Source organism: Cyprinodon tularosa, unplaced genomic scaffold (genome assembly GCF_016077235.1).
Source record: "Cyprinodon tularosa strain WSP-4 unplaced genomic scaffold, ASM1607723v1 ctg977, whole genome shotgun sequence".
NCBI classification, from domain to species: Eukaryota; Metazoa; Chordata; class Actinopteri; order Cyprinodontiformes; family Cyprinodontidae; genus Cyprinodon; species Cyprinodon tularosa.
Window position 1 is genome coordinate 371,212 of NW_024039759.1, and position 21,400 is coordinate 392,611.

The following is a 21,400-nucleotide window of genomic DNA, read 5'->3' on the forward strand; positions in this document are numbered from 1 at the left end:
TATGTCTGCTTCTGTCTCCTTGAACCCCAGTGGGCCTCAGCAGATGGCCGCTCACACTGAGCCTGGTTCTGCTGGAGGCTGCAGGTGATGATGTTGCTCTCCAATAAAACTGATCGGTTTAAATATGTTTCTTTCATATTTCAGAGAAAAAGCACTCCGATTAAAAATGAGATTGTTTAAAAGTTTAATAAACATTTTGTATACAATATAAGCATTCAGAACAATATTTGGTACTTCAGATGTTGGGTAGAAACAGCACAAAGAGGAATGTCAAGAATTCACATTTTTGGCTGGCTTAGGGAAAAGGTTAGCTACACAGACGTCATCGGGTCGTCGTCGGCGACTGCAGAAACGTCAAGTTCTCACGAGTCGGGATGAGTTCCCGAGTCACAGCATCAATCGATCGATTGCAGAACTCCCAAACGGATGGTGCTTTAAAGCACCAAGCGGCGTCATGCCTCGATGCTCCGTCAGTCAGAAGCACAGGAAGACCGTTAGCTTAGCCACAGTGAAAGGCAGTTCTATGGAGGCGATTTAGCTCCTTTATCGTTTAAAACGAAATGTTGTCAAACAGAAATTAGTTTCCACCAAATTCCACTTTCAGATCAAGTTTTACAATCTGGCATTACGAAAATAATTCAGAAAACACAGATCAGATCAAATTTTAAATGTAACATTTGTAAAACAAATTAATCTGTAACGTTTAAAATTGAGAAAAATAGGAGAAAACCGTTTAATTTCTAGATTGCATTTCTTTCCCATTTTTTTTAACAATAAAGGAGCGAAGTTGCCTCCATACGGTTTCTATGGCTACGCTGAGCTACAGCAGTTGCGGATAAAGCAGCGCAGCGTCTTGATAAATGGAATAACACTGAGCAGGTCGGGGTCTATTTAATGGCAGGAAGGAAGTTTTAACCGCGTTTAATAGTCGCATCTCCCAATAATTCATTTTCACAAACATCTGAACAGATTCAGCAATAGTTTGGCTTTCTGAACAGAAGAGATAAAAATTAAATCAACGTAACAGAGCGTCCCAGTGATGCCTTCACCATCTTCACTGATGGATTATTGGACTTCATTTATTTTTAAAAAAGGACCTTTATATCTGTAAATACAGTAACATGGAATATAGCTAATATATAAAAAAAAAGTAACGCCTTCAGGTTCTATGTGGTACTAGCACATGGGGGGGGGGGGGGGGGGGGGTTTAGTTGGTCAGGGGTAGTTATGCATCATTTAACCACCTATAAAAAAAAAAGAGAAAAAGAGTGATGAGACTGGAGAGAACATCTGGATCAGAACCAGCTGTGGGTTGGATGCTGACCTTTATCTCCTTAAACATGCTGACCCTCTGCCTCTCCTTCTCGGGGCTTCTGCATCTGGGCCTGCATCTTGGCGATCATCTCCTGCATCCTCCTCAGCTGCACGACAGAGCAAACAGGAAGAGGGTTTATACAGGAAGGAGTAACAGTAACCCGGAAGGAAATCCCACTGATTTCCTGTTACTAGTATAGATAATGGAGAAATATCCCAGTCATCAAATCTGTGGAAATTTTAACTTCCATCCCATCATTACTACTCAGCCGATTGCTGTTGAGTATCAGGGTCACATGTAGGGCTGCAACAACGAATCGATAAAATCGATAAAAATCGACTTTTAAAAGCGTTGGCAACGAATTTAATCATCGATTAGTTGTGTCGCGTGATTAATGCGTCATCCGCCGCCGCCGTCATCACATCCACTTGACTGAAACGGGGGAAGAAGAAAAAATTACGGCAGAGCGAGTCAGCGCTGCAGGTGCAGTGTTGCCAACTCAGCGACTTTTCATTCCCCTCCAGCGACTATTTTTCAAAAAAGCGACTAGCGACAAATCTGCCGACTTTTTACGGTGTCACTGGCGGCTTTTGGAGACTCTTACGTGAAAGCATGTATCGTTCCTACTCTGCCGTGGGGCGCCTCCCCCATCCCAACCCCGTTCTCCCGCAGGAGTTCCTCTCAGCGCTGCAGTCAGAGCCGCAGGATGTTTACCCTCAGCGTCCAGACTGCAAATGAAGCGCGCATGCGCCGGGATTGATCACAATAATTAAAATAGCCTGCGCTTTGTAAAGTGAAAATAGTCGTAACATGCAACTTTTGTCAAAACAAATTAAATTGGCACGGAAGCACCATGTTTGTTTGGTTTTAAAGTGGGGAAACGTAACGTTAGTTTCTCAGGTAGCTCATCTGATGCTTTCCTTACCGTGTTAGTAGGTTACAGACAGTGATAAGGTTGGCTACTTATTTTACTTTTAATTTCATTTGAATTAGCTTAAGCAGCGTTTATATTTTCTTTATAAATAAATTAACTTGCAAATTATGAGGGCAAGGCTTTTAAAGTTTAAATCTTCTGGCAAAGATAAAGTAAAGAAGATCCTGCATTTTATGGAAGTAAAGCAGAATAAAATCCAGCAAGATCAGTAATATGTCAATTAATTATCTGCCACATTCCCATGTAAATATCCGTCTTTGGAGGATGTGTTTTTTAGCACCCCTAGTTCTCTCATTTTTATTCCAAATACAATTTATAATTAGAATCACAGGGCTATTTTTATCTCTATGGTTCAGTATTTTCTCAAGTAGCAACTTTAACTGCTATACTTTCCTGTCTTAAAAGGCAGAACTCTTCTAGTCTAAAAAAACCTGATTTGTTGAAATGGGGGGGCCTATTGTTTGAACCCCTTAGGGGCTTTAAAAACAAAAATGTCTCTTTTTGCGCTTTATGAAACAAAGTAGCCTATATTTTGTGGATGTACAGCTACATTTCTCATGTAAGTTTGCATAGTTTTAACACAAACATTTATTTTTCATATTGCACCAGGACAGTTAATGAGAAACCTGTACTTGTGTGCTTGTTTGTTCTGTCTAAAATGTTCATTTTGGAATAAAGAGGTTAATATAAAAAATATTTTTTTTCCCGATTCATCGATTTTTAAAATAATCATTAGTTGCAGCCCTAGTCACATGTATCAGGGTTCCTACAGCATAAGGATAGTTAAATTAATAAATTAAGACCTTTTAATGCCACTTGAAATAAAAAATTAAGACCAAATTCACAAGAAACACAAGAAAAACCTGCTTGCTACAACTTAACCCAAAGGTTTATTTTAACATAAACCACTGCACTAATGTTTCAAATGTTGAAGAGCTTCCCATACAGGAAGAAAGTTAAAAACACACAAATGACAGATATATTTGAACAATTATTTAACTGAATTCACAAACGTTGTTTTAGCAGGGAACAAAACAAATGAGTTTTAAAGCCCCAACATAACCAGTGCTGAGTCTTTTTAGCAGCTATTTTTCTTCGTATGGTTTTCTTAGTATGTTTGATTTGGTGATAAGTGGAGGCGTTGCAGAGACAAGGGTGGAACTAAACTGAGAAATACCGGCTGTTTCTCTCTAACTCCATTTTGACGCTTTGTGTTTCGTGCTTCGCATGTGCGACTCCACTGCCTTAATTCCCATCGTTCTGAGCTTGAATGACTTCTAGCACTAAATCCACTGAGCCTCATGTATGTTCCCTGGTTTTAGCCATGGAGAAAACTCTTGGCTGGAGACTATTTTGGTTACATTTACACTTGCTTACGGAAGAGGATTAGGGCCACTGGAAAAAAAAGTTAACTGATTTTTAAATTTAATTTCAGTTTAGTATGGGAAAAAAGTCAGAATTCTGACTTTTTTCCCATACTAAACTGAAATTAAATTTAAAAATCAGTTAACTTTTTTTTTTTTCTCCACTGGCCCTAATCCTCTTCCGTACTTGCTCATATTTTCCAGACAAAAAGTTAATGGTGCATCTCCCAAATGTCCCGGCCGCAACAATGCATTATTGGTTCCGCTATCGGGACGGAACCAATAATGGCGAGCCGTTTTTCTTTTTTATATATAAAAAAAAAAACAAATTGTCAATTTTAACGTTTTTAGATTACAAAAATGAATCGTAATAAACATAATTCTATTTATGATGTCTTAAAAAATAAGACCTACAAAAACTGATTCAAGACATTTTAATACCAATTAAGGCCTTAGTTTTATTTTGAAGAATTCAATGCCTTTTAAGACTGGGAACCCTGTGTACCCCGCCGCCTATCAGCTAGGTAGGTTAGCTGGAGTGGGGAAGTATGAAATATTAGGACACGTTGGGAGGAGCAGAGCTGCAGGAGTTCACTACTTAGCTGAGATGAAACGGAAAAAAAACCTGTTAGTGTGAGATAAAAACTATGGAATTGGCGTTTGTCTTGTGTGGTTTAGCGTTAGCTCATTGAAGTCACTGTTTGTTGTTTAGCTGCTAAATTACTGACTATACAGACAGACGTCCATGCTAGCTTTGAACAACCCATGTGTGGCATCTTAAATATTTAGTGAGCACTTCTTTATATTAGGTTTTCTTTACATTTCATGTTAAAGGGGTCATAGAATGATTCTATAGGGTATCTGGTCCTTCAGGTCTCTAATAGGGTGATAGAATGATTCTATAGGGTATCTGGTCCTTCAGGTCTCTAATAGGGTGATAGAATGATTCTATAGGGTATCTGGTCCTTCAGGTCTCTAATAGGGTGATAGAATGATTCTATAGGGTATCTGGTCCTTCAGGTCTCTAATAGGGTGATAGAATGGTTCTATAGGGTATCTGGTCCTTCAGGTCTCTAATAGGGTCATAGAATGATTCTATAGGGTATCTGGTCCTTCAGGTCTCTAATAGGGTGATAGAATGATTCTATAGGGTATCTGGTCCTTCAGGTCTCTAATAGGGTGATAGAATGATTCTATAGGGTATCTGGTCCTTCAGGTCTCTAATAGGGTGATAGAATGATTCTATAGGGTATCTGGTCCTTCAGGTCTCTAATAGGGTGATAGAATGATTCTATAGGGTATCTGGTCCTTCAGGTCTCTAATAGGGTCATAGAATGATTCTATAGGGTATCTGGTCCTTCAGGTCTCTAATAGGGTGATAGAATGATTCTATAGGGTATCTGGTCCTTCAGGTCTCTAATAGGGTGATAGAATGATTCTATAGGGTATCTGGTCCTTCAGGTCTCTAATAGGGTGATAGAATGATTCTATAGGGTATCTGGTCCTTCAGGTCTCTAATAGGGTGATAGAATGATTCTATAGGGTATCTGGTCCTTCAGGTCTCTAATAGGGTGATAGAATGATTCTATAGGGTATCAGGTCCTTCAGGTCTCTAATAGGGTGTGTAACATTGGTTGGGCTGAAAATGGCATATTAGCTGTTCTATGAGCTCTAATGCAGCCTGGTTAGAAGCCCTAGAATGAAACCACAGGTTTCTTCCTTTTATGGTATGATCATGAATATTTAGATGAGCTGTGCTCTGATTGGTTGGTTTACAACGAGCCAAGCTGCTGAGCAAAGACGCATCATAGCAACAAGCACTCAGTCACTGAAACATCAGATTGTTGATATGGTAGGGGGACCAGACGTCCTCTTTTTCCTGGACATTTCAAAATCGTCTGGGATTTAGGTCGACTACAGTTCAGCAGAACCGAGCCATGAGCTCCAGGGCTGGTCAGGGAACCCCAGCGGACGGGGGCAGGGAGCCAGCGGGGGACGGAGCGACCAAACCCAATCCGATGGCGGTAGCCTGAACCCCGGCGGCCCCGTGCCCCGTATGTATACACACACACATAAATATATATATATGTCATATTGTAATGCCTGCGGTTTCTAACCTCAGCCTCCTTCTCCTGCAGAATCACGTCCTTGTCCATTTCCTCCGGCTCCGGTCCCTTCCTGCACAGTCACACAGTTTCAGTCATTTTTCACGTCGCCAACATTTATTTGCCATCGTGAAGCTAAAAGCAGTCAGGGAGGTTAATGCGGCGCCATTTGCTTTGAGCAGAGGTGGATAAAACAGTCAGCATTAATTAGGGAAACGATCAAAGCCACACTGAGAAAGAGTGAAATGGTTAGTGGGTTAGCTTCTAGATTAGCTCTGGATGGAGACGATTGCCTCTACTGCTAATATCTAGAGAGGCGAAAGCAGGAAGATTGAGAGGCGGAGGTATGGGGTAAAATAGCTGTCGATAAAAACCGATGTGCAGCTGTCTGAGGTCCATCAATGTGAAGAAACTGAAGGTTGTTTATTGGTTCTTTGCTGTCGGTTTATCCACACACAACATCAGATGTTTGAGTTGATAGAAAACAAGATTAGAAGTTACAATTCTGCAGGAATACAAACTACAAATTAACAAGTTCAATTCATTAATTTATTAGGCTGAAAGAAATTGGTAACGCTTTATTTTACAGTACATCAATAACCATGTAATAACATAGTAAGTCACACTATATTACTTGCTAACAAGAAACACTTTATGTGATAATTACCCCAAAATCGAGGCATAATATATAATTTGAAAGTATTTACCTGAATGTAATAATTAGAATTGTATGTTATGATGTAACCGTGGAGACGTTTGGTGGGTAATTACCATTATGTTCCCCATAACAGTTTCTATTATTGGCCACCACCTACCAATGGAGTAAACTGTAACTGACGATCAGGTTAATTAAACATTATATAACTGAACTAGAGTTACAGATAAATAAGAGTTTAGTTAAAAAGATTGGCTGCTGTCTTCTAGGTTTGGTTTTCTGTTAGATGCCAAGTGATAAACTAGTGGGCAGTTATGGATCTTAATGTAGATGGGCTCCATGGAGGCAGAGATGTGGAGCACTCAGCTTCAGTTGTTTGGGAGAAACAGGAACACATTGATGGAAAATGATGGAATTGGGAGACTTTTTCTGTCCCTGAGGGTCCCTGCTGATGCTGTTTGATTAATGGAATAGCAGAAGGTGATGAAAACAAGAGAGATGGTCTCTAAAACAGACATGGCTACGGCTGGATGCTAACATGTTTGTTAGCTGTCAGAATTCAGAGAAAAAAGTCAGAATTCCAACTTTTATCTCATATTATACTAAAATATTTTAAAAATCAGTTAACTTTTTTTTATTTTTTCAGTGCCCCTAAGTCCAACTTTACCTTGTTTCTCTAAAATTTGAAGCACTTTGGCACCAAAATTCTCCACAAAGTGTTTCTGGTTACCAAGTAATATAGTGTAACTTGTTATGTTCTTAGCAGGTTATTACCAGGTTATTACATGGTTATTATCAGGTTTAGGGCTGCAACTAACGATTATTTTGAAAATCGATGAATCGGCCGATTATTTTTTCGATTAATCGATGAATCGGACACAAAATATTTTTTTTATATTAACCTCTTTATTCCAAAATAAACATTTTAGACAGAACAAACAAGCACACAAGTACAGGTTTCTCATTAACTGTACAGGTGCAATATGAAAAATAAATGTTTGTTTTAAAACTACGCAAACTTACATGAGAAATGTAGCTGTACATCCACAAAATATAGGGTACTTTGTTTCATAAAGCGCAAAAAAAGACATTTTTGTTTTAAAAGCCCCTAAGGGGTTCAAACAATAGGCCCCCCCATTTCAACAAATTAGGTTTTTTTAGACTAGAAGAGTTCTGCCTTTTAAGACAGGAAAGTATAGCAGTTAAAGTTGCTACTAGAGAAAATACTGAACCATAGAGATAAAAATAGCCCTGTGATTCAAATTATAAATTGTATTTGGAATAAAAATGAGAGAACTAGGGGTGCTAAAAAACACATCCTCCAAAGACAGATATTTACATGGGAATGTGGCAGATAATTAATTGACATATTACTGATCTTGCTGGATTTTATTCTGCTTTACTTCCATAAATTGCAGGATCTTCTTTACTTTATCTTTGCCAGAAGATTTAAACTTTAAAAGCCTTGCCCTCATAATTTGCAATTTAATTTATTTATAAAGAAAATATAAACGCTGCTTAAGCTAATTCAAATGAAATTAAAAGTAAAATAAGTAGCCAACCTTATCACTGTCTGTAACCTACTAACACGGTAAGGAAAGCATCAGATGAGCTACCTGAGAAACTAACGTTACGTTTCCCCACTTTAAAACCAAACAAACATGGTTACTCATCCTGCTGATCTGCTCTCTTCACTGCCATCAAAGGCTCCAACGTGTTTTCTTTTCAGGTGCTGCGTCATAACAGTGGTGCTTCCGTGCCATGTTCATTTGTTTTTACAAAAGTCGCATGTTACGACTTTTTTCACTTTACAAAGCGCAGGCTGTTTTAATTATTGTGATCAATTTGCGCCGTCAATCCCGGGGCATGCGCGCTTCATTTGCAGTCTGGACGCTGAGGGTAAACTCCTCACTAAAATCCTGCGGCTCGGACTGCAGCGCTGAGAGGGATTCCTGTGGGAGAGGGAGAAAGGCGTTGGGATAGGGGAGGCGCCCCACGGCAGCAGCTGCCGCTGGAGGACAAGAGTAGGAACGATACATGCTTTCACGTAAGAGTCTCCAAAAGCCGCCAGTGACACCGTAAAAAGTCGCCAGATTTGTCGCTAGTCGCTTTTTTTTTTAAATAGTCGCTGGAGGGGTCTGAAAAGTCGCTGAGTTGGCAACACTGCAACTGCGGCGCTGACTCGCTCCGCCATATTTCTTTTGCTTCCCCGGGATGACGGCGGCGGCGGATGACGCATTAATCGCGCGACACAACTAATCGATGATTAAATTCGTTGCCAACGCTTTTAAAAGTCGATTTTTATCGATTTTATCGATTCGTTGTTGCAGCCCTAATCAGGTTATTACTTGGTTATTGATGTACTGTAAAATAAAGCGTAACCAATTTCTTTCAGCCCAATAAATGAGTGAATCAAACTTGTAAATTTGTAGTTTGTATTCCAGCAGAATTGTAACTTCTAATCTTGTTTTCTATCAACTCAAACATCTGATGTGACGTGTGTGGATAAGCCGACCAAAGAAAGTTTTACAAAAAAATTTATCTGTTTAATATGATTAATCGATTTTTAAAATAATCAACTAATTTAGTCATTAATTCATTGTTAATTGGACTCCAAGTGGGTCGATCTGTCAGCTAAAGACGTGTTTTAGAGCAGGAATTCTACTAAGATTATAAAAAATATATAAATATTTAAGCATTTAAGAGAATAAAAATCTTTTTTATCTGCCAAGCTGCTCTATCCAGAACTCCTCGAGTGGAAAACTGTAAAGTGCCTTAAGATGACGTGTTCTGAATTGGCGCTATAGAAATAAACTGAAAAGTTTTAGTTAAACCTGGTTTCATTTAGTAAAATATCTTCTATCTGATTACGAATCGCATTAATGGAAAAAAATAATCGACACATTAACCGATTAGTAAAATAATCATTAGTTGCACCCCTACTAATTTACTAAATCCAATCAGCATTTATGAGAAAGTCGCAAATTTACAAAAAAGCAGGAAATAAACGTAATGGTTCAACTCAGCCATTTAACCCTAAAATGGAATTAATTCTAAAATTAATTACCAGATTTATGAGAACGAATCTAAAACGCTAATAAATATCTTTACCAGTTGGTGGCAGTAAAGCCGAGGAAACGAGAAGAAGAAGAAAACTCAACGTTAAGCTAATAACTCATTAAAAAACAACATTTCAGCAAAGATACAGCATTCAATCGATGATGTCACTACCCGATCTGTCCCGGAAGCACAATCTGTCCTGCGCAAACAGAACGATAAGATCCGGATCACCGAAAAACTACGTGATAACGCTACCGAAAATAATTATTTACTTAAAACAATAAAGGATGTTAAACGTCATCATCGGACATGCTCAGAGCAGAATCAGAAACGTTCCAAAGGCTAAATAAGTGTTTTATGTTTTGCTTTTTTTCGTTTTTATAATATGCAATATTTACGCAAAAACACAAATATTGAAAAGGAACCGCCCACCTAAAAAAAGAAGAAAGAATAAAACAGTAAGAAAAGGGTAGTACTGCCAGACCGCAAGTTATTCTGCTTGCACAGGACGGATCGGGTAGTGATAGATGCTTCTGCTTTCATTTTATCGTTTAATGCCGGTTGGTGAACAACCTTCAGGTGCATCACCGCCACCAACTGGTCAGGAGTGGAACTGCTTCAGTAGATTTCTACCGTTTTCTAAATGAGGATCAAGGAACTAATCTAGATCTTAGATTCAGTGGCATTTATGGACCTCCATTCAGATGCCGCTCCGCGTTTTACTGGCAGCTTTCTTACCCCATACAGGAGGTGGTGAAAAGTCGGGGGGGGGGGGGGGGGACAGCTTGCCCTCCCTATGGGTGAAAACATTACCTCACCCCAGGACACAGACGGAGACAGCGGCGCCATCTCTGGACGGATGGCGAAGCGCTCCCTGTGGTCGGTTTCAGAGCTCACATTTAAACAACCTGAGTTGATCTGATGTGGAGGTTAAATCATGATGAGGGAGCTACGTTACATGACATCTGCTAATCCCGAAAGATAATCCAGCTAGTCATGCTTTCTCTGAGCTACGTTACATGATCATCGGCTAATCCCGTTTCTAATCCATAAAGATAATCCAGCTAGTCATGCTTTCTCATCAAACAGAAGTATTTAAATAAAGCTGACTCTACAGCTACCATCAGCCATCATGGCCGCTATGACCTTTATCAGTGGGGGGGGGACAGAGCAAGCAAGCAGACAGGTACGTACGCAGGAGACAGAGGCAGAACGTAACCATGTGATGACAACCTGCCGCCCCGTTTGAGGCGATCCGAGCGGAAGTTCTCATAGTGCAGGTCCTGGGTCACTTCCTGTAGGTCCTGCATGTGGGTTCTGTGGGGGGGGGTGAAATGATTTTGTCTTTTGTTGTATTTTTGTTTAGGAAAATGTATTTTATGTTTCCCTCTTGTTTCAAATTGGTCTGATCAACCAGTATATATATGTTTCCCTTGTGTGTCAGGTAGGCAGGTCTTTTCCTGTGTCAGGTTTGGATTATGCTGATTTTTGTCATTTGTTTTCCTTGATGGGCCCAGTCTTGTTTGAACTTTTGAACTTTATTTTTGCAAAATAAATTTGTTACCATTTTTGTCATCAATAACTTCCCTGTGCTTCTCTGATTTTATGGCTCGGTCCCTCACACTCCTCTTCACTGGTCCATTTCCACCATTAGAAACGCATCTTCGATCCGGAGGATTTACCATTTAAAGTTTTATTCATAAATTGATATAAAAGCTTTATTTATTAACCTTCTCATGCAGGAATTATGATAAACTCAGTCAGGATTTTTTTTACATCCACAGGAACGTAAAACAAGGTTTGAAAAAATCTCTCTTTATTCTATGAAGAAATATTTATATGTCCACTCCAGTGCACTTTATGCATTTTATAATCTAAATAAAAAATCAATTTAACAGCAAAGTAGCTGCATAGATATAGTTATAAAGTGGTATTCTGTTGGAACGGAGGTTACTCTGTATTTAGAAACCAAAATAGCCAAGATGTTTGGTCTTTTTCCTCCCCGTCTGTCAGCCATCTTGGTTTCACTTTTTTTTTTTTCATTGCAATGATCAATAAATGGGATTTATCTGTACGGGATGATGCAATAGCTTCCACTAGATTGGACTATATGCATCAGTGCCCAAAACTGAAGGCCTAAATATGTATATATAAAAAAAAAAAAAAACAACACACCTTTAAACAGCTGTAATGTCTTAAATGTGCACTTATTTATTTACGATGTATTATTTTCAGTCGTGTTTGTTCTATTACTACGCTTTCTGGACCCAAAGGGATTTTGTTGTTTTGTTGTTGTTTTTTCCTCTGCATTTTGCACGATCATACATAACCTGGGATGCTGTCAAGGAATGTTTGTATTCTTTCTAATAAAAAAATAAATTTAAAAAATAAAACAGCTGTACACTGTAGTCATCACTATGCATAAAAGGGTTAAAAAAATGTCCAACTTTTATTTCTGCAGTTTCTTCAAAGCTTCAGTTCATTAAAACTTGTTCTATGCAACAATAATGGAGCAAAACTCTACTAAAGAACTTCTATTTACTCAAGTTCTTAGTGAACTGGACTATTTTAATTAGGGATGCAGGATATAATCGGCCCCCTATCGGTATCGGCCTTAAAACTGAATATCTGACATCGGCCCCCCCACCGATATTTAACCCGATATTTGATCAGCTTCTGAGTTTCTAAAGTCTAAAAAAAATATAAAAAATACTACTTCTTCTTCTTCCTCAAAAACTTCTTTTTTACAGACTTAAAAACTTCTAAAGACGAGGGAAAAAATATTGATCCATTAAAATATCCCAATATCTTCATATGCTGATATATTGCCATTTAAAAACACCATATCAATCTCTTTTACTAATGAAATATTGCTATATGTCATCGTTATGCTACGAAATCCCCCGAAAATTCACCAAATGTTGCCATATTTTTATATGTTGATATATTGACGCGGTATCGATCTATTTTACTAACAAAATCTCACAAGAATTTGCAAAATATCACGAGAGTTTGTAACAGAACGATGAAATTTCACCAGATTTTGAAAGTAAAATAGATCGATACCGCGTTTTTAAAAATCTATTTGATATCAGCATATGAAAATATATTTGAGTACATTATTTTTCAAAGTGTCAGAAATGGATAACAAAACTGCTATTTTCAATGACTACTTATTTTTGTCCAGCTTTAACATCGGTATCGATATCGGTTATCGTCTACATGAGTTTTAAAATATCGGCATATCGGATATCGGCCAAAATCCCAATATCGTGCTTCCCTAATTTTAATTCTATTCTTATTTTCATCCTGATGCGTTTTGTGTGACTTTATGAGTGCGATAAAAACGACGTTTGTCTGGACTTACATCAGCATGGTTCTCAGCTTCAGGAAGTCGTTGTGCTCCGGGTTCTCCACTTCCACCACCCCCCACGGGTACAGGCGCCCCCTGACCTTCTTCCCCTTGGCCTCGATCTGCTGGTTGGACCCGACCACGGCGAACGGGATGCTGGCCTGAATGAGAGAAGCAGCACTTCCTGTTGCAGACGCACGGCTTCACGAGCCGCTGAGAAGCAGAGGGAAACCCACCTTGAGGATTCTGGTCTGCTCTTTAAAATCTTCGTCCTCGTCGGACTCGGCGTCGGGAAGGTGGTAGATCTTGATGCCGTGCTCGTCAATCTCATCCAGGATCTTAGAGAGGAAATAAAACTCCATGAGCAGAGAGGCCGAGTCTGCAGGAGGGAAGCTCAACTCCTCCCCCGCCTCACCCTGCGCTTCAGCCTCTCCCTCTCCCTGAGGGTGAGCGTGTCGGCCTTGGCGATGACCGGAACCACGTTCACCTTGTTGTGGATGGCCTTCATGAACTGGACGTCCAAAGGTTTGAGGCTAGTTGGAAAAGGAAAGCAAGCGGTCAGTAAAGATCAGAGAAACGGAGCTTTATCAGGCAGGTTAAGGAGGGGGCGTGTCTCTGCACCCGTGGCCCAGAGGGGAGATGAAGTAGAAGCAGCAGTGGACCCTGTTGTCCACTATGTGTCTGCGGTTGAGGCCACTTTCGTCGTGGAGGTAGCGCTCGAACTGGTCGTCGATGTAGGCAATGATGGTGCTGAAACTGGACCAGGAGAGAAACAAACATGGATTCCAGACGGTTCAAAGTAAAAAAAACAAAATTTAAAAAACATTTAATGGCATCTGTATTCAAAATGGCTTCCAACCAGTCCTGGCTGTTGATGGCGTCTCCGTATCCTGGAGTGTCTACAACCGTGAGACGGAGCTTCACTCCTCTCTCCTCGATCTCCACCGTCGATGCTTCGATCTGAACCGTCCTCTCGATCTTCTCTATCAGAGGGAAAACGCAGGAACTTTAGGGCCCATTCAATTAAAAACAGCTGGGTGTGTGTGTGTTTGGGGGGTGGATGGGTGGAGGTGTGTGCTTCACCTGCGGCCCCCGGGATGACTCTCTCAGGGTAAAGGTCAGTCAGGAAGAGGCTGTTGATCAGGGTGGATTTTCCGAGCCCAGATTCTCCTGCAAACAGAAAAGTTTCATGTTTTAAACTCTAAACACCTGAACACATCGGCATCGTACGACTTTTAAAGCTCTGATCCGATTTTTATTTACAACTTTTTGTGTTTCTTTAAAATTCCCCGCAGGTAAAGATCAATGCTAAGAGTTTGGAGATGCTCTGATAATTCTCTGATTTTTGGAAAGTATTTAAATTTTTGTTTTTTTTAATTCAGCATATTTTTTTAATATGCACATAAAATACCCCTTTTTTATTTTAGTATATTGTGTTTTTTCTTTTCTGTTTGGTTCCTGGGATCTTGTTAAAGGTATAATATTGACACCTAAAGACAAAAAGGATTTTTTGGATTTTAACACTTTCTTTACAAAGTCGGTTAAAAATCACTATTAAGGTAAAAACAAGTGTCAGCCAAAAATCATTAAATAAGGGGCTTGTTAAATTGTAGTTGTCCTTCATCCGACAAAACACATAAAATGTTGTTAAAACCCCACAGCTGAATAAAATCCTCCATGTTCTGTGTGACTCAGTGGAAGAGAAACTCCAGCCTGATTCTGGCTTTAACCTCCTCAGAACCACGGCATCAAGCTGATCCCCCTCCTGCAGTCTGTCTGCTATAGGCTTAGACTGCTGGAGGACATAGGGACCCCTTTTTCATCATTCTGCTTCATTCTATCTCTATTCTCCCACTCTGCAGAATCTGTTAGTTCAATCTCTAACGTTCTGCTCTCTCTGCTTTTTCTCATAGTAGCTTCATCTGGTCTGTTCCTGTTTGGCTGTGACTCCATCCTGGAGAGAAATATCAGCTGTGCTGCTGCCATCAACACCTTTGTTTCTAGATGTTGGAGCTTGGCCTGTTTTCCAGTGTAGTCCTGTTTCTCTGACTGTAACTGGATGTGCTCTCTTCATCCTCTGACATGGGCGCTGGCTCGGAGCTCGTCTGCCTGGCTGTGTGTTTCCTGGACGGGGCCGCCTGTGGAGCTGGTTGACAGTTGCCTTTTGTATCTATGCTTCTTTTTCTATGTCTGCTTCTGTCTCCTTGAACCCCAGTGGGCCTCAGCAGATGGCCGCTCACACTGAGCCTGGTTCTGCTGGGTTTCTTCCTGTTCAAAGGGAGTTTTTCCTCTCCACTGTCGCTACAAGCATGCTTAGTGTGAGGGATTGCTGAAGAGTCAATGAGTCGATGCAATCAGCTGGTTTTCCTTAGAGAGAAAACTTTGAATCAATCTGACTGGATGATCTGGTGAACTGGAAAGTGACCTGAGATGACATGATGGGAATTGGAGCTATAGAAATAAACTGAATAGAATTGGGTGAAGGGCAATCTTTGCTTCGGGCCTTTGGCTTATTTTCCCTATTCTGGCAAATTCCTCCTATAAAAACAGCGTTTGTGCAAATCATCCCAAAAAGACTGAAAATTGTCCATAAAAACGTGGAACACATTTTCAGGACACTCATTTGAAACACAGCGATTATCAACCGATTAAAACCGAGTTTGTGGCCGGTTATAAAGATGTCGTTGGTGTATTGCTTTTGTGCCGCTGTGGTAAAGAGCTTTCTGCTCCATATTGGATCAAATCATTCTCTGTAGGTCTAGTCTGGAGAGCAGAGGTCTGTTTTGCTCAGGGACATAATGAGGCTGAAAATCTTTGAGCTGGTTTAAACTAAATGTTTTAAATCTGAAACCAAAACTTTGGATGAGTCTATCAGTGCAAATGTATGAACTGCATTGTTTTTGAAGGTAGTTTACACATATGGTGGTGTATCGCGATTATATCCCAAATGTTCTCTATAATTCATCTCTGCTATCTGAGAGAAAAGAAAACAAGCTGCGCTGATTCAACAGGGAGACGTTTATTTTGGATTTAGAGTCGGCCTCCTCTGCAGGGCTCACTGTCCTCTCAGTCCCTGGAGGCAAACAGGCCACATTCCTTCTCTGGTTTATGTTATAGCCCCCCCCGCCCACTAAAGTCACACACATCAGGAGTTTCCCCTGCGGTGTTAGAAGCCTGCTGTCGGTTCTGCTCACCTACAACCATGAGAGTGAACTCGAACCCCTTCTTCACCGACTTGCGATGAACCTGATTTGGAAGGTTGGCAAAACCAACGTACCCCGGAGTCTCTGGGTTGGTGAACTGTCCCTGCTGTGAGGAGGAGAAGAAAAGTTAATCACTGCTCAAAGTTAACCAGAAAATAATCCAGCATGGTAACGGTGCTCTGTCAGCTCAGCATACCCTTATTAACACGCATGCAGAAGCACAGCGGTGTCAAAAGTTCACACATTTGTTACTTCAGTAGAAGTATAGATCCTGCAGTTTAAAAACACTCTGGTAAAACTTGAAGTATCAACTTGACCTCTTTACTCAAGTAAAAGTGAAAAAGTATGTGCTCCAAAAACTACTTAAAGTATAAAAGTATAAAGTAACCTTTAAAAAAAAAACAGCCAGATGCTGTATATGAACTGAAAGCTCAATTTTTCGCCTATTTCTAAAGATTCTCCAAGGACGAGGGAGGTCTGGTTGGTCTCCGTCTCCCGATACGCTCTCGCCTGTGTCCGACCTTTCAGACATTTCAACATCTTTTTCTGAATCCCACATTGTAGCATGGCATAGACCAGGCATCCCCAAACTCGGTCCTCGAGGTCCCCTGTCCTGCAGGTTTTAGAGGTTACCTTGCTCCAGCACAGCTGATTTTAATTGGAAGCTGATTAACAGGCTTTTGGTCTACTGCAATAATTATAAGCAGCTGTGCTGAAGCAATGAAACCTCTAAAACCTGCAGGACAGGGGGCCTTGAGGACCGACTTTGGGGATGCCTGGCATAGACAATTCACATTAGCAGTTTGAAGAACACCTGCTTGCTTCTGATGGTTTCCTTTAGCTAACTAATGAGTGTTTGCGTTCTATGACTCATCCAATCACACTAGTTTTCACTAGATGTGGGTGGAGCCAATGATCTGCATTGGATGGAGCACATGACGGGAAATAAAGATTTAGACGGGAAATAAAGATTTAGAAACACAGGGGTCGTCGTTAAGGATTTTTACCACTTGCCCTGAGGGCAAGTGACTTTCACATTTCATTTGCCCAGAAACAATTTTTACTTGCCCGGTATAATGTTTGATAAATATAGTTCATAATATTTATTTTTTTATATATATATATATATCAATGAAACATGTTTGTTTTTTAAATGTTTTTTTGTAATTCAGTATTTTTTAAGTTTCCAGGTTCCTGGTGTGTATCTGCATGCTTCAGATAATGAACTCCAGCCTACATTACCGTGTTAACATGCTTTTCATCCTTCCTGCTCATTCTTTTCAAACTAAACTTTGCTTTAAACTGTTGTGTGCTTGGAAAAATATAAATTGTAATGTTAAAAATCTAAAAGAAACTTGACAGGTTAAAAACTTAAGATAAATCACAAGACAGAAGTCAATGTCACAAATGAATAACTTATTTTAGAGTCACGGTATGTTGATACAAGATAATACTATTAATATGATGTGAGTTTTCTAGAGAATCATTATACATAGTTATTTTATACAGGGTTTCCACAGTCTGACATCATTTCAGAATTCCCTGACTTTTAACTGACTTAGGATTAGTTTTCCCTGACAAAATAAATGCAGCCGTTTGTCTTTTTGGTAACTACATCAAAATTACCGCTAGATGGACAAAAATCACGCCATCTGGCGGAAAATCACCCGGCTTTTTCAAATCTCGCGGCTTTTCCAAATCACGCAAGAATGTGTACAAATCAACAAAAATGGCGCCGGCTAATGGGCTGTAGAATCCTCTTCCTCTAAATATTTAATTCTCTGTGAAAAAAGTGCCGATCATTCTTTAATAAGATCCTCGTCAAACAGAAATGCAACGTTTGTTTTAAAGCTAGTGGAGGAGTTTTTTTTTTTTTTTTCATGCACAAAACTGCGGAAAAAAACATGATTAAATCGGGAAATAAAACAGCATGATTAGCTGTAAGGAGTTCAGAGACAGAGCAGACTCTATGTAACGCGTATTACTGAAGGTATGTTGGCCTGACACCGTATGCTGAGCTGACAGATCAACGGCTGGTGGCTGCATGACAGCTCACGGATAAGCAACGGGTTTTGAGAAGACCGTCGACTGGAACCTTCTGCAAAACACATCTCCATCAGTTCAGACTGAACCATCGAAAACACAACAAAGTTGAAGCCGTTTCCCTTCCTGCACCGCATGTCCAGCCTCTTTATCAAACCTCAGAGCTGACAGAAACTCTGCAGGGTGGAAGTGAGAGCTACGTTCACCATCACCAAGGTTTGAAAACAAAAAAGCTGGTAGAAAATTCGAGAAAACTTTATGAGAGAAGGACTTCAGTTGAACCTTTTACAGCAGAGGCCAAAGTGGTTCCGTCAGATTAAGCTCCATTAAACATGGATTCTTATTCCCACTCAGACTGCTGGGAAGACTCCAGGAGTACGGATGAACCGGGACAAGATAGATTTATCGTTTTATATACGTCACAGATCACATTCTGTTTACTTCTAGGGGCGGGCTTTACTCTAGATAGGAGGAGTGAAGACATTTCTATTGGTCGGCTGGACGTTAGCAACAACATTTCTATTGGTGAAGAGGGATTTTCTTTTTAATTTTCAGTTATTAAAGGAGAATTCTGGTTTTTACACTTTTAGCCCATTTTCTGTAGTGTCCAGGATGAAATCGAATGATCGACACCAAAATTTTGACAATTGCTCCTGTCTCTGCTTTTTGGCTCATGCAGAATCCCCCCCTGGCTGCTTCATAATGGCTGCCATAGTGCATGTCCGATAATGTCCTTAAAACAACCTTAAACGTTCTTTTTTTAAAATATGCTACTCACCGGGTCGTCAGCGCTGTTCAATGACGTTCCAAAAAAAGTTTCGTGAAGAAAAACCATTCCTGTAGTGTTTTATTTAGCATTTTGTAAATCCCAGAACTATTTTTTCCGATACATCACAACCGCTTATAAACTTCCGCTTCCCGTTCGAATCTGAAGCGTTGCACACTCCAGACCACTAGTTGGCGACGGTATCCTCTACCGACAAACTCAAAGTCCAATATGTCCTCCTCAAGAATCCACCTTTCGTATTCCATTTTCAGAGTTTTTTAAAGTGTTTAACAGAGACGTTAGCACCTCGACGTCGGAGTACACAGAGTGAAGCAGAAACACTTGGGCCTTGCGAAAAGACTACAACTGTGTAAACAGGCCCCATTTCCGTTTCCGGTGGCGGAGGGATATTGACTATTCCAACAGAACTCAATGGGATTTACAAAATGCTAAATAAAACACTACAGGAACGTTTTTTCTTCACGAAACTTTTTTGGAACGTCATTGAACAGCGCTGACGACCCGGTGAGTAGCATATTTTAAAAAAAGAACGTTTAAGGTTGTTTTAAGGACATTATCGGACATGCACAATGGAAGCCATTCTGAAGCAGCCAGGGGGGGATTCTGCATGAGCCAAAAAGCAGAGACAGGACCAATTGTCAAAATTTTGGTGTCGATCATTCGATTTCATCCTGGACACTGGGCTAAAAGTGGGCTAAAAGTGTTAAAAACCGGAATTCTCCTTTAAGCATTTAGCAATAATGGAACAACATCTACTCCATACTCAAGGAACATCTATACCAGGTTTGATCAAGTGAAGCGATCGGAAGCAGGGAATTCTGGAGAGAAGCAGGAATCTTGGCAAAGCCTTGCAGCTGATGAGCTCATTGAAATATTTCTACGGCTCACCTTCATTTTATCCGCCTGAGACATTTTCTTTTCTCGTTGATCGACCTGAAAAAAGCAGAGGAGCAGTTTAGGAGCAGTTCAAGGAGGAAAAAACCCTAAAACATAAAGTCCCCCCCCCACCCCCCCCCCCCAGATTGATTTCCTGCCATATTTTCACACAGAGGCTTCAATGAGGGCAAAGAGACAGGAAGTCTACTCAGAATGGCTTCTGAGAAAGAAAAAAAACTGTTTCCCTTCATTGCAGCTGCCTCCTCTTCACACACACCGACTTTAATCTCTAAAGACTAAAATCTGCCGCTTTAATTAATCCAGCCATCCCTGTAATTTGCTTCATTAGGTTTGTATCAGATTACTGTCATCTAGTGTACTTTACTAAGAACAACAAGGATGTGAACACACCCACATTAAAGATTAAAAGCATTAAATCTACGTTTAACTGGAAGAAACAATTACATTTAAAAGTTTATGTCCGTTTTGTTTAATTGTGGTTGTTATTTGAGGTGTTGAGCTAGTTTTAGTTTAGCTAATTCAATCTAGAAGGAGCATCTTTAGCAAGCTAATAAACTAATTAGCCCTGTAATTAGCTGGCTAATAAAAGCGAGCTAATTATCTATTATTATAACTAACAAAAATGACCGGAACAGACAAATAAACATGTTTATCAGACTAACAGAGCATATTAGCTGATTATCCAGCAGCTCAGGGTTAGCAGCTAGCCGCTTAGCTTCGGATGCAGGATGTTAACTAGCAGCTAACCGTTAGCTTCTCCTGTTAATGAATAATAAATAAAACATGAAGCTCAGAGCAGAATCAGGTTAACTTACAGCGAGAGAGAAGGTGGAGGAAATAAGATGGAGGTCCGGGGAGAGGAAGGACGAGCTGTCGACGGAGGAGAAGGTTTGGAGGCGGAGAGTCAGCGGAGAGATTCTTCAGATTCCGGAGCAGCAGCAGCAGCTTCCTTTAGACCACAATGCAACAGGGGAGCCTGAGGAGCCCAGAACCAGGAACCCAGAACCAGCAGAGGAGCCCAGAACCAGGAGTCCAGAACCAGGAACCCAGAACCAGCAGAGGAGCCCAGAACCAGGAGCCCAGAACCAGCAGAGGAGCCTGAGGAGCCCAAAACCTGCAGAGGAGTCTGAGGAGCCCAGAACCAGGAACCCAGAACCAGCAGAGCCCAGAGCCAGGAGCCCAGAACCAGCAGAGGAGCCCAGAACCAGGAGTCCAGAACCAGGAACCCAGAACCAGCAGAGGAGCCCAAGGAGCCCAAAACCTGCAGAGGAGTCTGAGGAGCCCAGAACCAGGAACCCAGAACCTACAGAGGAGTCTGAGGAGCCCAGAACCAGGAGCCCAGAACCAGCAGAGGAGCCCAAAACCTGCAGAGGAGTTTGAGGAGCCCAGAACCAGGAACCCAGAACCAGCAGAGGAGCCCAGAACCAGGAGCCCAGAACCAGCAGAGGAGCCCAAGGAGCCCAAAACCTGCAGAGGAGTCTGAGGAGCCCAGAACCAGGAACCCAGAGCCAGGAACCCAGAACCTGCAGAGGAGTCTGAGGAGCCCAGAACCAGGAACCCAGAACCAGCAGAGGAGCCCGAGGAGCCCAGAACCAGGAGCCCAGAACCAGCAGAGGAGCCTGAGGAGCCCAAAACCTGCAGAGGAGTCTGAGGAGCCCAGAACCAGGAACCCAGAGCCAGGAACC

At 40.9% G+C, this 21,400-nt stretch overlaps 1 protein-coding gene across 2 annotated transcripts; it reads right to left on the reverse strand.

Moving 5' to 3' along the window:
- Positions 1-160: 160 nt before the first annotated feature.
- On the reverse strand, positions 161-20,687 carry sept2 (septin 2). Of its 2 annotated transcripts, none has more exons than XM_038275737.1 (13): positions 20,531-20,687; positions 19,707-19,751; positions 15,980-16,094; positions 13,869-13,955; positions 13,645-13,768; positions 13,407-13,541; positions 13,201-13,318; positions 13,022-13,123; positions 12,801-12,946; positions 10,628-10,750; positions 5,731-5,791; positions 1,325-1,421; positions 161-1,244 (listed from the first exon to the last, which is right to left on the reverse strand). In XM_038275737.1, exons 2-12 carry the CDS (start codon positions 19,728-19,730, stop codon positions 1,335-1,337), a joined length of 1,122 nt encoding a protein of 373 aa, XP_038131665.1. In that variant the 5' UTR covers positions 19,731-19,751; positions 20,531-20,687; the 3' UTR covers positions 161-1,244; positions 1,325-1,334. The 2 variants fall into 2 exon arrangements, with proteins under 2 accessions (XP_038131665.1, XP_038131667.1); XM_038275739.1 differs by having other exon boundaries at positions 10,667-10,750; positions 20,531-20,686.
- Between the last annotated feature and the right edge of the window lie 713 nt (positions 20,688-21,400).